The sequence below is a fragment of the Peromyscus eremicus genome, chromosome 8a, assembly GCF_949786415.1.
Source record: "Peromyscus eremicus chromosome 8a, PerEre_H2_v1, whole genome shotgun sequence".
In the NCBI taxonomy this organism is placed as follows: Eukaryota; Metazoa; Chordata; class Mammalia; order Rodentia; family Cricetidae; genus Peromyscus; species Peromyscus eremicus.
In genome coordinates this window covers 37,139,357-37,156,093 of record NC_081423.1, presented here as the reverse complement: position 1 = coordinate 37,156,093, position 16,737 = coordinate 37,139,357, and the positions used below count along the sequence as shown (strand labels likewise).

Below are 16,737 nucleotides of genomic sequence, written 5' to 3'. Positions count from 1 at the left end.
TCTCAAAAAATAAATTAAAAATACATTTCAAAAAGAATTCCCCCTACACATTTCAGAGAAATTTTGAGCAAGAACTGAAGACAATTCAGTCTGGAAGACGGACCTGTTACCATATGTAGACAAAATACAGAATGAAAGCCAGTCTAAGGAGACCTGGGACAGAGACATAGACACAGTTTTAAACTTGTTGGCTGAAAAGGGCTCAAAGACCTCCAAGGAGAAGGCAGAAGCATCTCAAGAAACAGTGAAATACCCGTTCCAGTCTGGTTTCTGTTACTGCGATAAGCACTGTGACCCAAAAAACAACTTGGGGAGGAAAGTGTTTATTTCAGCTTACAGACTGATTTAAGCCAAGGGCGGGAGCTTACAGGTTGATGTAATCAAGCCGTTAACAAACTCAAGAGGTCGCCACTGAGTGACCCTGCATTCAGTCTGCCAGACAAAAACAAGCCACTTGATGGATATGTTCGTGAACAAGAGATGGCAGGCAACTGGTGTATTGGTGCAGTTGCTGGATCCCTGAAAAGGGATAGTGGCTTATTTCTCCAAACCATTAGTTCCTGTGTGGTGGGGTTGGCCACCTTGTTTGAGGACAATTGCTATGACTTGCCTTTTCATTAAAGAGGCAGAAAACTGCGGAGCACCGGCAGATGTGGTACCAGGTCTCTGTTGTTCTAGACAAAAAAGGCCATCTCTGACGGCAAAGTAGCTGAAGGTTACAGACCACCCTTTCCATCTGACTTCCAAGGCCCTCAACCCTGCTACTCTGCTACCTGGATCACAAGAGCCTCGAGTACAGAGGTTCTTGACCTGTGGGGTATGGACACCCTTGGGGTCGAATGATCTTTTCAGAGGGTCCACCTAAGACCATCAGAAAACACAAATATTTACATTATGATTCATAACAATAGCAAAATTACAGTTATGAAGAAATTATGAAGAAATAATGAAAATAATTTTATGGTTGGGGCTCACCACAACATCAGGAACTGTATTAAAGGGTCACAGCATTAGAAAGGTTAAGAACATTGCTCTACATGACTGCCTGGAAGGGAAGGATCCACCATACCCAAGCAGATACGACCTACAGGCAGCCTTTGTGAGATGCTGGAGGGTGTGGTCAGTAGATAGAAGCAGTTATATGACCACAGAGTCATCTGTGGCTATAGCTTCTAGACCATGGTGTGCCTAGGAGTTCAGTGAATCAGCAGGTGACCAGGTGGCACCTAGCACTTCCTGGCCAGTCTCCCAGATCTAGGCCAGTTCCCTGACCCAGAACCTATTGCTTTAAGGCAAAGCCAAGCATCTTTCTGGAAGAACTAGTCAGTGAAGCCAAAAGTGTACACAACAGTGATTTTTCCAAGTCACTTCCCATAAGGGATCTGTGGCTTTTCACCACAGCAACTTTGGTGGGGGTGGGTACGGGGGTTGGGGTAGGGAGTGGGAGAGAACTAGCCCTCTTGAGAAATGTGGAGAAGAGTAGGAGCCGGTGTCCATGATAGAGCAGGAAACATGTCATGTTCTCTGTTATTATTTGCATGAGAAATGTCCCCTCACAGGCTCATATGCTTGAACATATGGACTCGTGGTGCTGCCTGGGGAGGTTTTGAAAACCTTGAGGCAGGAGTCATAGTGGAGGTGGGTCCCTGGGAGAGTTCCTCTGAGGTCTCTAGCCCAATCTCATTTCCATCTGGCTTTCTGCTTCCCACTGCTCACACTCCTGCCATCATGGCTTCCCACTGTTCACACTCCTGCCATCATGGCTTCCCATTGCTCACACTCCTGACAGCATGGCTTCCCACTGCTTACACTCCTGACAGCATGGCTCCCCACTGCTCACACTCCTGACAGCATGACCTCCTGCCACAATAGATTATTTGTGGCATTTTCCTGTGCCCACAGCCGCTCTCAAATAACCACTCAGAGTCTTAATATTACTTATAAATGCTCTGGCAATAGCTCAGGCTTGTTCCTAGCTAACTCTTACATTTAAATTAACCCATATTTCTTATCTATGCTCTGCCACATGGCTTGGTACCTTTTCTCATTACAGCATGCTCATCTTGCTTCTCCCTGTGTCTGCTTGGGGCTCCTCTAACTCTGTCCTCCTTCTTCCCAGCCTCCTCTGTGTCTGGCTGTCCCGCCTATACTTTCTGCTGTCTAGCTACTGGCCGGTCATCTTTTTATTAAACCAATCTGAGTGACAAATCTTCATAGTATACAAAGTGATCATCCCACAGCAACTGCATTCCCTGATTCCTGAATGAAAATAAATATCTCTCTCTCTCTCTCTCTCTCTCTCTCTCTCTCTCTCTCTCTCTCTCTCTCTGTGTGTGTGTGTGTGTGTGTGTATGTGTGTGTGTGTGTGTGTGTGTGTGTGTGTGTGTGTGTGTGTGTTTCTAAAGACAAGGTATCTCTATTTAGCCTTGGATGTCCTGGAACTTACTCTGCAAATCAGGGTGCCCTTGAACTCAGAGATCTACCTGCCTCTTAAAGGCATGCACCACCACTGCTCGGCGAAAATAAGCCTCTCTTAAGCTACTTCAGAGAGGCATTTGGTCACGGTGGCATAAAGTAACTAATAAGCTCCAATTAAACAGGAGAACTCGGTGATATATGAAGTTCTTAGACAAACGGGTGCAATGACTCCCAATAAAAAAGAAAGTTTCTAAGGTATTCTAAATGTGATTGCAAAGTCTAGGGAATAGAAAGATGTGACAGATAGCTTTCCACCACTGTAGCAAAACATCTGAGATGATTTGCTCATAGTTTGCAAGATCCAGTCCATATTGATTGGCCTACTGTTTTGGGCCTGTAGCAAAGAAGTACCTCATTGCATGGGTGTGTGGCAGAGGAAGCACATTTACATGAAGCAAAGGAGCAAAAGAGAAGCAGGAAGGAGTGTGGGAGGGGCAGTTCTGAGAGCACCCCCCCCCCCAATAACCTAAGGTTCTCCTGCAAGGCTCATCTCCTAAAGGTCCAGCCATCTTTCAACAAGGCTACCTACCCTAGGGACACAGAGCCTGTAGGAAATGTTTAAGATCCCAACTACAGCAAGTTAGGGAGAGCTTAATGGAAACCAGTCAGGTACCATAGGCAAAGCCAATGAAAGACTGCATAAAGAGATGGCTCAGTGGTTAAGAGCACTTGCTGCTCTTGCAGAGGACCAAAGTTCGGTTCCCAGAATCCATGTCAGGAGGCCTACACTTGAATATAACTCCAGCTTCAGGGGATCCAGTGCCTTCTTCTGGTCTCGCCAGGTACCCTCACATATATGCAGACACACACACACACACACACACACACACACACACACACACACACACACACATCCACATAAATAAAATGAAATTTTTTTTTTCAAAAGGTTAGGTTGAAATTTTGACTTAAATCTCATCCTTGGCAAACCACCAGGGCCACTTTGTATTCTTATGTGCAATCATTCTGGCCGGTTGGGTCTGCTTCTTCCAAGAATGTTTGTCCAAGAATAGCACAAGTTCCCCACCACTTTGTCCATATAAGCAGTATTTTCCTTCCAAAAAGTTAAAAAAAAAAAAAAAAGGTACTCTGTAGTTGGGCTTTTCTTTGGGCTGCCAGCTCACAAAAATCCATAGCAATGTAAAATATTTGAGACTAGTGGTTGTTTAAAAGTAGATTCAACAATCCATCCTTTAATCCCATCATTGCTATATTATATTATATATTGTATATATTTCTTTACTATAAATTATATATAGAAATGATGGGATAAATAGAAATAGAATATATTATGTAATAAAGTTATATAATATATGATCTAAATATATAATATATAAATATTATAAATTATAAAATATAACATAAAAATAAATATATATTTATATATTATAAATTATATTAGAAATGATGGGATAAAAAGGTAGATTGTTGAGTCTACTTTTAAACAACCACTAGTCTCAAATATTTTACATTGGTATGGATTTTTGTATATTGATACAAATTTAATGTTATTTTTATTATACTGTTATATTGTTTTGTTATACATATATATACATATGTATACATATATGTATCTACTCTTGTTTAAGATATTGTACCTATTTAGCTCATTTTAAAAAGTTATGTAAAGTTTTAGACTTTGAAAGTTACTTAGGATATTAAAGAAATACAGCTCAGTAGTTAGTCATCTATAACAACCAAACTTAAGAGTCATGTTAGGTATGTTTTCAAGGTATATCAACAGAGATGTATTTTAAATAGATATCTGGTCTTCAAATGCTTCAAAGACATATAGAATATGGCATTTAAGCTGTTTTAATAATACAAACCCTTTCATGACAATGAGACACATCTGCTCCTGGCAGCACCAATCTACTTCAGAGAAGATGGATGGGCATCAAAGAACCTCCAGATGGAGTTTGCTTTCTTCGTGGCAAAGTTAGTCACTGGGTAAAGAAATTGCCCTTGCCTTGACTGCTGACAGTGTTCTGTCCAAATTGGACAAGCAAGGCACAAAAGAAAGCAACTGCCAAACTTGGCCAAATCAGTGATGAACAGTCCTTCAAAAATTCCTGCTTCACAGACAAATCTGTCAGATAGTCTAGGTCTGTGGGCTAAAGATGGATGCTCCAACATTGCAGAGGAACCTTGGGTGATTGTCCAGGCAGCCAGCTGTTTCTGTCATTTCTCTTAGTTTTGGAAGTTGCTTGCTCTGTACTTCCTGTTTACTCAGGTAATATTATATCCTTCTCAGTTTTTGATGGGGTTGAAGAATAGAGAGTTATAGTTACAGTTTTCCTTAGTCTTGATAGAAAGTAAATTAGTTACAAAACTTTGGATTCATCAAGATAGGACAGACAAAGGAGTATTTTCTCTGAATTTGCCAAATACAAATGGACTGGACATTATGAATGTAATTTTTTACTTGATAATTGTTCTTATTGTATCTAGTTTCATTTGTTAAAGTTAATACCTTTCCTTTCTATTTAGAAAATATCTGATAATTGTTCTTATAGTTTTACTGTGTTAAGAGTTAAAACTTTTCCTTTTTATTTAGACAAAAAAGGGGAAATAATCTTTTTGTATAATGTGAAGATGTGTCACTCTAATTGGTTTAAAAAAAGCTGAACAGCTGATAACTAGGCAGGATTTCCAGGCAGAGAGGACACTAGGAAGAAGGGCAGAGACACTGAGCAAGCAAGATGGACAATATGGAGATAAGGTAATAAAGCCACAAGACAGAAAGTAAATTAATAGAAATGGGTTAATGTAAGATATAAGAGTTAGTTAGAAACAAGCCTAAGCTTTCATAATTAATAATAAGACTCCACGTCTTTTGTGTGTGTGTGTGTGTGTGTGTGTGTGTGTGTGTGTGTGTGTGTGTGTGAGCTGGTGGCCCAAAAAGAAAAGTCCATCTACAGTCCTCTTATCTCTAGACCCAGTAAACATATTTCCAACTGCTTCCTAACATTATTGGTAATGTAGTGTAGGGTCTCTGTGACCACCACAGCCAGCAGTGTAACGATCCATGGGAGGCAAGGAGGTAGCCCAGTTCAACATGACTAAGTAGCTGGTGCTGATGTATTTAAGCACGGCACAATTTGATGAAAATTTTCCTGGTGGTAATTAATTCAATCTATGTGCACAATAAAGCCTAAGACACAGCTATATCAAAACTCTTTGAAAAGTACATGTGACATCTTCCATAAAGATAGGTTTTATAGATTGACAAGCTCATGATAAGGGTCTGGGGAAGATCTGGTGCAAAGGTCACCGGGCTATTAACTATGTCCACTCCAAGCCTTCTTTTGACTTTATTACTTTATCTCCATCCTGCCCATTCTGCTTGCTCTGCATTTCTGCCCTTCTTCCCAGTGTCCTCTCTGCCCCCAAATCCTGCCTAGCTGTCAGCTGTTCAGCTTTTTATTAAACCAATCAGAGTGACACACCTTCACAGTATACAAACAGAAGAGTGGGAAAATTGAGCTGAGCCCAAGTGAGTATGCATGCATTCATTTCTCTCTGGTCTTGACTGTGGCTATGATTAGTTGTTTGAAGTTTCTGCCTTGATTTCTCCACAATGAGAGACTTTAACCTGAAGCTGTAAGCTGAAATAAACGCCTTTCTCTCCTAAGTTGCTTGTTGTTGGAGTATTGTAGCAACACAGCAACAGATATGAAAGCAGAAAAGGTCTATAATATATTGCTCAGGAAACCTTTTCTATGACAGATCCCTTGGTCTCAAGAATATTAGTTTGAAGATCAAATGAAACCCCAAAACCTATTCCAACCTTTCTGGCCAATTTATTAAATCAGAAGTGAAGCCATGTTAGGTAGAATTAATACCAACATCAAAGCCATTCTTCTCAGTGTCTGTTATTAACAATGGCTATGGTTGAATACCTGATCTCCAAAAGAACAATCATGTTGGAATTCAATTGCATCAGGACGATCATGGGAGGCAGAGCTTTAAGGGAACAACAGGTCATGGAGTTTTGTTTTAGCAATCCCATCACTCTAACAGAACGCCTGATATAATAAAGAGGGAAGAATTTATTTTTGACTCACTGCTTCAGAAGGGTCAGTCCATCCTGGTGAGAAGATATCGTGTGGTTTTCCTGGGAAAATATTAAAAATTATCTATTCACCAGATAGGGCACTGCCAACAGACCAGAGAAATGATTCCATCCAAGTTCACCTTGATGCACCAATGAGCACTGGGAACCAGGCAATGTGCTCTCGAAGGTGTGTGTAGTTCAGATAGGAGCTGGACATTGTCAGATTCTAAGTTGTATTAGCAGACTGATCAGCAATTCATCATAGAACAGAAGTGGTAGGTTCCGGGTCACGTCTCAGCAGGTGAAAAGGGTATGTGCATGTATGTCAGCCACTGGTGGGTCAGACACTACCTCAGCCATACCAGCATTTCTCCCTCAGCTCAAACCTGTAGCCTCATGAGGTAGCTCTCTGCAACCAGCTGATGGGGGCAAAATACTCAGCCCTGACTCCCACGTGTTAGCTTCCTGTGTTGATACTAGCCAAAAGTCACTGCCACACATCTTAGGGGTGACCATAAAGAATGGTGAAGGGAATCCTTCTAACACACTAAACTATACTCGGTTTTGATCATTTTGTATAGAGGGAAAACAGGCTGATTTACAGACCCTGTCAACAACTGGCAAACAGCTGAGTTGATTGACACCTGTTTGGGCTCTCACATCCAGCCTGGAAGTGCGGAGGAGGGGCCTGGTGGAGGCGGAACTACAATATAATGCCCGCTTCTTCCCTCAGAGAGACCAAACTCCATTCTCCCGTAGCAATGAGGGTGATAGGAAACTGAGACAACTGAAAAGGACGAGGCACTTGCTGCCTGCTGGTGAAATACGTAAGGGACACGAAGAAACGCAGTAAGCAACGATTTGAGCTCAGTGCAAGGCTGGAGTGGGCCAGAGGAGTTTAAGAACTGCCTGGACATCTTAGCAAGATCTGTGTCTACTCAGTTGGTAGAGTGCTCGCCTAGCACCCACAAAACCCTAGCCAACGTTCAATGCCTAGTACTGCATCAGTCAGGCACGGGTACATGTTAATAACGTTTTAATAGTATTACTATTTTAATATCAATCAACTAATATTTAATATGGAGTTGATTAATATTAGTATTAATTTTTAATGATATATTTCGTGTTATAAAATAAAAATAATGTCAAAAACGTCTTTCGACACGGCGTCTTACCGTAGCTCAGGTTGGCCTGGAACTCACAATCTTCCTGCTCTAGCCTACCCGGTGCTAGGACTATAGGTCTATACTACCGTGCTTGACCATAGTATCAAAACTTTGAGACAGGACGGGCCTGCTAATTCATCAGCCTCAGGCTTCAAGAGGGCTCCTCTCCACAGCTGGGCACTGACCCTGCACACTGACAAGGATCCACTCAACTTCATGGTCTTGTGGGGACTTCATTTTCTTCATTGCTTATTTTCCTCAGTCCTTTGCTTTTGTTCTTGGGGATCATTACTCAAAAATAATGCTTCAAATAAGTGCTTGTCTCTGCTTGTGTTTTTTAGTAGTTTGAGGTAAAAGAATAAACCTAAGTAAGATTCTAACAATAACATTCCACTCAAAAGATATTTCAAAAGTACAGAAAACCTATGAGTAATTTCGCTGGGTTAAAAAGCACAAACCAAGCCAGGCATAGAGTCACACACCTTTAATCCTAGCACTTGGGAGGCAGAGGCAGGCAGATCTCTGTGAGTTGAGGCCAGTCTGGTTCTACCTAGGGAGTTCTAAGACAGCCATGGCTACATACAGAGATCCTGTCTCAAACAAACAAACAAATAAAAATAAAAGGCATAAACCAGAGTTGTCCTGGCACATTAGGCACATGGTCTTAAAGGACAGGAAAGGAAACTGAGGTTGTAAGTGGTGGGAAGCCAGCCTAATTGTAGGGCTCAGACTGGAGGAGGCTACCAAAACCAAGCAAGAAGAACAAACAGAAGTCCCCCGAAGTTTCTCGCAGAGGATCTGGAGAAACAAGCCGGTTTGCGCAAAGAGATGGACTCCTCAGCCTGCCGGTATCACCAGCCCCATGGATCCCAGGACACAGGCTCCAGCATAGGCTAGGACACGGTGTTCCCAGGGCCTTAGTTGTGGATACTGAGCAGAGAGAGAAAAAGGCAGTCTCGGCCCTCCTTTGCCAGATCTGAGAGCCAAATCTCACTAGTTTGTCCTCTCTCTGTTCCTCCCTCCCTCGGTTCCTGGACAGGGAATGGGCCTTTCTGCAAATAGAAGGCCTTTCTGTCCAAGAAGGCTTTGGCGCCTTGCCGCAATAAAGAGCCCTGGGCGCCTGAAGGGTGCAAAAGGACAAACATCAGAGCCCAGACGTGGTGAAAATGTGACTCCATTGCTATGCTCCCGCAGTGGGCCAGCTATGTCCCTCTGGTGTCTCCTATAGAGGCCCCAGAGAATCTTCAAGAGGACACGGGACAACTCAGAGGCCTGTGACCCGGCCTTTTTAGTTCAGGGCGCGTCTCTGACTCAGCATGACCTCGCACATCCCTTGCAGGCTCCCGAGCCACTGTTGCCTCTTTTCAAGGTGAGGATCCTGCTGTTCCAATGACGCTTCTCCGCCCCCCGCTGTCTGGTGACGGTCTAGAGCCGTACTAAGGCACATAAGTGAGCTCCCACGCTGTCGTGTGTCACCCACAGAGGTCTCTTGCGAACGCTGACTTGAATTAACTCTCGGGTCCGCCCGCCTGAGCTCAGACTCCAGACTGGGAGAGTGGAACAACGGACTCCTGCCCCGGGCTAGGCCTGGCAGGACGCGGACATTGAAGCCAGGGTCAACCCCTTAGAGACCTTGCTCTCCGGACGCGGCTCCTCCCTGTCGCTCACCCTCCCACGTGTGGCTGAGAAATCCGGAGCTCCGGGCTCGCTGCACGCGCATTAAACAGCAGCGGATCCCAAGCGGGAGGCCCAGCTTGGAAGGCCTCTGGGTGCCGGGAACCGAGCAGGAGGCGGAGCCGACCCAGGAGCACTGCCCCGATCGGTGGAGCGCACTAGCCTCCAGGTGCCTCGCTCGCACTGGGGGTGTGGTTCCGAGGACTGGGCTTCCCCGAGCTCGGCACCAGCCCCTGGGAGCTTTGCGGCACCCGCAGCGCATTTGCACGCAGCCACCCCGGGAAGGCCCCCGCCGGGCTCCTCAATCGCCAGATTCTCCTATTACCCCCTTGTGCAAGTTGTGAAGGAGAGGCAGGAAGCATGCGGGACTATGATGAGGTGACCGCCTTCCTGGGCGAGTGGGGACCCTTCCAGCGCCTCATCTTCTTCCTACTCAGCGCCAGCATCATCCCCAATGGCTTCAATGGTATGTCAGTCGTGTTCCTGGCGGGGACCCCGGAGCACCGTTGCCTTGTGCCTGACACCGTGAACCTGAGCAGCGCATGGCGCAACCACAGTATCCCGTTGGAGACGAAGGACGGGCGACAGGTGCCCCAGAAATGCCGCCGCTACCGACTGGCCACCATCGCCAACTTCTCTGCGCTGGGGCTGGAGCCTGGACTGGATGTGGACCTGGAGCAGCTGGAGCAGGAAAGCTGCCTGGATGGCTGGGAGTACAGCAAGGATGTCTTCCTGTCCACCATCGTGACCGAGGTAGGTGACAGCGCCTTGCTGGAGATAGTCACTGGGAATGGAGACTCCACCGCATCGGTGCCCCCAACAGTCCCTGGCAGTGCCTGGGTCAATGTCACACTCTGTCTCAAACGTGCCAGGCACAGAATGGGGTTTTGAGTGCGTTCTCAGCACAGGCTCAGAGCTGATGAATTTCTGTGTGCCACGGAGGGGATGGAAAAGAGTGTTGTCATCAACTGCCTTTTCCTTTCCGTGTTTCACAACACTTAGAGTTTCCCAAGAGCCTCAGTGCTTCCCTGGGCAGGCCAAGCCCCATACTGTCTTGGTATACAGTCAGATGTTTCCTTGCCACCAAGGAGAAAAGGGATGTGGTGGTCTGTTGAGTTCAAGTATGACACACGAAGGATCTTGAGACAGAGAAGAGCCTCTGTGTGGAGGCCCCAATTTCTCCAGAAGGAGGCAGCTGTCCCGTGACATTGGCTAGATGCAAGGAGCCAAAAGTAGAACCTGGCATGTGGATGCTCGTGGAGGGGCAGGTTCTCCTGTGGGAAGTGTTAGCTGGTGGGCGGGAACTCCAGCGGGGACCGCCTACCTCTAAGTAGTCTGGGAAGGGGTTCCCTAAGTCACAGAATCGGGACGTGGACCTATTCCCTCTCTGTGTTTCCTGCTGCACATTTGCTAAGGGCCAGGTGAAATTATTAGATCAAGACACACAGTCTTTCTGAAAAGAGCATCCCTAAGAACCGATTTCCTGCTATTGATCAGGCTGGTAGGATGTTCCACTTTCCCACCTTCCAATGCTGCCTCTGTTCCCTCTTTCTCTCAAGGGGGTTAAAAACAACAAGAAGAAAACTATGTTCCTCCCAAGGGGATGGGGGGGGGTGGACAACTAACAGGAGCCTCCCTGCTTCTTTATCTCTTTCCCTCAGCACCATGTAGCAGTCATCAAAAAACGTGTCTGGCCCTGGGGTGTAGACAGCTAGGGTGTGGGTCCCACCTGCAGAGCTCAGATGCCTGTGGGCCATACCAGCTGTGTTGTTGAGAAAGTTCACTTCAACCCTACTTAGTGTTGGACTTCAGAAGCCAAAATTCAAATCTTGGCTTGTTTCATGTGTGACGTTGGGTAAATAAACTCCCTTCTCTTCGTGGAATAACTAGATCTGGAGATACTGCAGGAAGAAGACGTAAATGTGAGGCAAATCTGGAGATAAGGGATGGTCCTGTTCAGCAAAGAAGTGGCCAGTTCTGGGAATGGGAGCCCTGTAGACTGGGTAAGTGGAGCTCAGAGGAGGATAAGAGCCTGGAGCTGCCTCTAGGGCCAGCTTGTGGGTATTCTGAAGAGCTGACTATATTTTGAGGACTGTAAAAACAGCAAGCCTAAGATGTGTGCTTTTATTTTCTTCTTTTGAGACAATGTCACAGGATACAGGCTTGTCTAGTCTGTAACTCACTGCATAACCCAGGCTGGCTTGGACCTCACAGTGATCCTCTTGCCTCTGCCTCCTAGATACAGAGACTTATAGATATATACCAACTCTGCCAACCCTGTCTGTGTTCTTAGAGTCTAATCTAGCTGCTATGGAAAGCAAGATTGGGAGAGAACTGTGGAAGTCACTTCTGCAAGAGAGTACTCAGTCAAGAGTGGCGGCCGTGGAGGATGCAGGGCTCATGGAGAGTGGCTGAGCCTGTGGCTCCCTCTGGATCTCTCACATTAGCACCCTGCCTATCTTTGGTCCTCATGTGGCCTCCCATGCCTCTCCAGCTGTGCGTGGCCCTAGGGTATCTAAGACTGAGAGCCAGCTCATCCTTCAGTTCTGGGATTATTCCCTGCATCTAAGTTAGAGGTTGGAGTCACTAGCTGCAACCTTCACAGACAACTGGTCTAACCTGGCTCCTGTCCTCCTCCTGGATGGTTTTGTTTGCCTGAGGATATGGGGTGGGGGTGGAGAACTACTAGCTCCTGAGTCCATAGGTGTGCCACCATGCTGTCCCCAGGGGCCTCTGGGCACACCTCGCGATTCCTACCTCACATACCCACACTGTGACTTGCTTTGCTTCGCAGCCTCTCTCTCTCTTGCTTGCTTTTTTTTTTGTTTTGTTTTGTTTTTTGGGTTTTTTTGTTTTTTTTTTTTTGTTTTTTTGTTTTTTTTTTGGATGGTGGGAAAGGCAAAGGGCACTGGTGGCTGGAAAGAGAAGGAAAGGAAGCAAGAGGCAGGGTGAGTAGTGTCGGGTGGGTCTCTCCAGAGGGCGCAGGAGCTCAGAGTCAGGGTGACAGCTAACCAAAATAGAAACAAAGTAAGTATTGCGGAGAATGTGGGGAGGATGGAATGCCCATGTGTTACTGGTGAGAATGTCACTCAGTTAGTTTCTGCAACAAATACCCAACATAGGAGTTTACAAAGAGACAAGGTTCAAGCCGAGGATCAATTGGCCCTGTTACTTTTGGAGCCTGTGGTGAGGCAGCACATCCCGGTGGAGAGTGTGTGCCAGAGGGAAGCAACTTTCCTCGTGGAGAAGACTCCAGGATCCCCAAGTCCCCTTCCAAAGACCTAGCTTCCTCCCAGTGGGCCTCACCCCTTCAAAATCCCACCAACCCACAGCAGCTTCAGGCTGGGAGCCAAGCCTTCAACAAATATCTTTAGAGAAACATTTAAGATCCAGCCTCTATCCCAGCACCCAAGCAGCCGAGGCAGAAGGATTGCTATGAGTTCCAAGCCGATGTGGGACACAGCACGAAACTGTGTCACCAAACAAAACCAAACCCGAACCGTTGCTGTGAGAAGAGTGTTAGTGTCCTTCAAAAAAATCAAAAATAGAATAAACTGGGTGTGGTGCATGCCTGTAATCCCAGCACATAGGAAATGGAAACAGAAAACCAAAGTCATCCTTGGTTACACAATGAGTCCCAGAGCAGCCTGTGATACCTGAGACCCTGTGTCAAATAATAAAAAAAAAAATAATAATAATAATAATAATAATAATAATAATAGAATTCCCATACAACCAACCCTTTGCACTTCTAGGTAAATGATAAGTTTTTGCACCCCAATAGGCCCCTCCGCTGACTGAGCAATCCAAATCAGACCGAATCAGACCGAATTAGAAAAAGCCCAGGTTTAATGGGTAAAGTGTTCCCCAGGTGATTCTCCGGCCCTTCAGGAAGGAGACGGGGACAAGAGACCGGAAAACCACATGTCTGTTTTCTGGGATGCAGCTTAAATACCCTGTGGAAGTGGTCTTGAGCCTCTCTGGGGGAGGAGCTGTGTTTGGCAGGTTTGGAGAAAGACATAGGGGAGAGGAGTTGAGGTGGATATTCCACCAGAACATTCCAGACTCTTTGGGTATATGAATGCCAGGATGCCAGGGATTGAGGTAGAGCTCCCACCCAAACAGTAAACACCAACAGAATTGAAACAGGGTCTCAAAGAGTTACTTGTTAGGCTGGGAGATGGCTCAGTGTAAGAACACATACTGCTCTTGCAGAGGACCACCGTTCAGATGCCAGCATCCAAGTCAGGGGTTTACAACTGCCTGTAACTCCAGCTCAGACACCTGCACTCTCCCGTGTGCACATTCACAATGAATAAATATTACAAATTACCTACACGTCCATGCTCATAGCAACATTGTTCTCAAGAAGCCAAAAGATGAATGCACCCTGATTTCCATCAATGGCTTGAATGGATACATAAAATGTTGTATACATGAACATCAGAGTTTGATCTCACTCAAAGAAAAAGCAAGTTGTGGGCACAGGCTCTATGAATGACTGGGGACAACACCATGCTTAATGAAACAGGCTGGTCACACAAACGCATCACTTCACTTACAAGACTTAGGTAAAGCACAAACAGACGTGATCGCACAGGCCTAGAATAGCACTGAGGGGGATGAGGCAGGAGGATGGAGGTCAGCCTGGAATGCAGACTCTGTCTCAAAACATGAGAGACACAGAGATGGGAGGAGGCAGAAAGAAAGAGGGGGGTGGGATACGAGATGATTGTAGGTTATTGTTGCTTAATGGGTTTCTGGGCACACACAGCCATTCCCAGCATTTTTTAAAACATGGGTGCTGGAGTCTTCAATCAGATCCTCATGCTTACATAGCCAGTGTTCTTTCACACTAAGCTATCTCTCCGGCCCTCTTCATACAATTTCTTAAAGAGTAGATGAACAGTGTCCACCTACAGAGAGATGGCCTCCTGTAGATGGGCTATATCACTTGTGGCACCAGCAAAATGGCATCATAGGTGAGTAGTGAGTAGCACTAAGACAAACCCTGGTCACCCTGTTGCCTGCACCTCTGTCTGGGCATTGTGGGCATTTGGGGAGCTTTCTCCAAGGCTTGGGTTGTGGCAGATAGAAAAGGTGACAGCTGAACCCCTGTCCCCAAAGATGCAGTGCCAGGCCTCTGAGAACAAGCCATGTGCCAGAGCCCATGCAGACTTAGCCAGTGACAGTGAACAAAATGACCTCATCCTTACAGGCTGAGCCCAGGGCCTCTGACAGGTCCCTTCATCCTGTCTGGCAAGGGTAGAAGGACTATCCTCAGAATGTGCCTCTGCCTTGTACTCCAGCACCCTGATATCCTCCAGAAGAGAAAAGGCCATCCAAACTGTCCCTGGACCCCTCCACAGAAGGACAGGGTCAGCCAAGAGTCCAGAGAAATGCCTTCCATAGACGCCAGGAGATAGGAATCTCATGTCTGGACTGTGACTCCCATGTGTACACCTATCTCTGGGTGTATCCACAGATAAGGTGATTTCCTCCCTTAGGGGCTGTGTGTGAGGTACCAGCCATTCAGCTTGTGGAGTTACTAAGAATCAAATTTCTTATCCTTATTTTGAAATAACTTCTGATTCAAAGAAAAGTTATTAAAATAGTATAGAACATTTACATAAACCCTTCAGCTAGCTTCCTCTGGCCTTCGCAATTTATTTATTATTTTTCTCAGACAAGGTATCACTCTATAGCTCAGCCTGGCCTGGAACTCACTGTATCATCCAGGTTGGGCTCTTCTTGACTCTGGCCCCCCCATGCTGGGATTGCAGACATGTGTCACCACACCCAGATCTTCTGTTATCCATTTAAATTACCCATAATGCATTTATCAAAATCAGGAAATTAACACTGGTCAAAGTACCACTAGTGTACTGTGTTCTGATCCAGTCCACCATCCCATTACACTTAGCTGCCATGTCTCAGTCTCCAGTGTGAGACAATTTTTCTGCCTTTCCTGAACTTTTGTGACCATGATGTGTTTTGGGTGTTGTTTTAATGAATGCCCCTCAACTTGGGTTTGTGTAATTTTTCTCATGATCAGATTGCACTATGCAGTTTGGGGGTAAGAATACAACAGAAGTGATATACTTTCCCAGCCTCAAACCAGGTATATAACCAGACACATGCTGACACTGTCTGAATTACCAGTGATATGAACATCAATCATTTGGTTAAGTTGCTGTCTGCTGGATTTTTCCACTATTATTATTAGTATTTTTCTCTTTCAGAGTTAATACACATTTGAAGGGAGATTTTTGGAGATAATACAAATTTTTACCCACTGAGCTTAGCACAGATCTCCAGACCTTGACTGAAATGACTAATACTGTAGTCTTTGCCTAGTGGCGATTTGAGATGATTCTAGAAATAAAGGTTCCCCTCCACAGCCATTTATTTCTGTGTGTGTTTATTCATGTATGCACGGGCTCATACTTATTTATTTCATTTAATCAGTTATGTCTAATACTGTCCTTAATATTCTGTAGCTCCAGCTTTTCACCTTAATTATTTATTTTTCACTTTAAGGAAAAGACTGTAAAAATACAAGGTGAATGTTTTCTGTCTCTGGACTCTGGGCTAGAAGGGTCTCTGATCACCCTGGGAAAGGGGTATCTATCCTATCTAGTAGATAAGTTACCCATAGGGTGGTATTAGTGCAGGAACAGAGAGGTGCAGGGATGTGTGGGACTTGGGATAAGGGGCTTCTGTTGGGGAAGGAGGGGCCCTGAGCATCCTAAATAATCATGTGATGATGGGTGATTTTCACTGAGACCTACCATGGTGGTCATACCTTTATCTCTAGGGTCATGATTTAGTCCTTCAGTGCCTATACCTGAGTAAACTCAGATGCCTCCTGCCCTGAGGCTGAAGGAACAGGGAGGGCAGGCAAGGGCAGGGCCTGGGCATGAGCTGGCTCTTGCATGTCTTCTTTCCTCACAGAACACCATTAGGTATCCTTGACCTTAGTCTACAAACCGGAAACACCTAGAAAGCTTCATGTGAACCAGACCCGGATTCTCCTAGGCTTTGTGCTTTAAAGACCTGGAAGGAGGCCTGGGTCCTGAGGACCAACCTGCTCAAAAGGCCCTTCAGTAGCCCAAGAAGGGGCTGCTGTCCCACCCTAACCGCATCTGTCCTCTTCTGCAGCTGGCTATATCCCTGGAAGTCTGGGGATGAGGTAGCTGAGGGTGTGACCATTCCCTCAGATAGAACCTGCAGCAAATGGCCTGTGCCCCGAGAGGCACCAGCTTTGTGTCACCCTTCCTGGGATCAAGACACTGGTTTCACTCATAGCCCCAAAGTGGGCCAAGTTCTCAGAGGAACGTGGGGCCCCATTCCAAACTCGGG

The 16,737-nt window shown here is 45.7% G+C and overlaps 1 protein-coding gene across 1 annotated transcript in view; it reads left to right on the top strand.

Annotated features, from left to right (window-relative positions):
• Nucleotides 1–9,593: 9,593 nt before the first annotated feature.
• Slc22a4 (solute carrier family 22 member 4) overlaps nucleotides 9,594–16,737 on the top strand; it is a 54,268-nt gene continuing 47,124 nt past the window's right edge. The window contains exon 1 of the mRNA XM_059270556.1: nucleotides 9,594–10,128. Within this exon, the coding sequence (XP_059126539.1) occupies nucleotides 9,736–10,128 (393 nt within the window). The 5' untranslated portion in view covers nucleotides 9,594–9,735. The remainder of the gene's footprint in view (nucleotides 10,129–16,737) is intronic.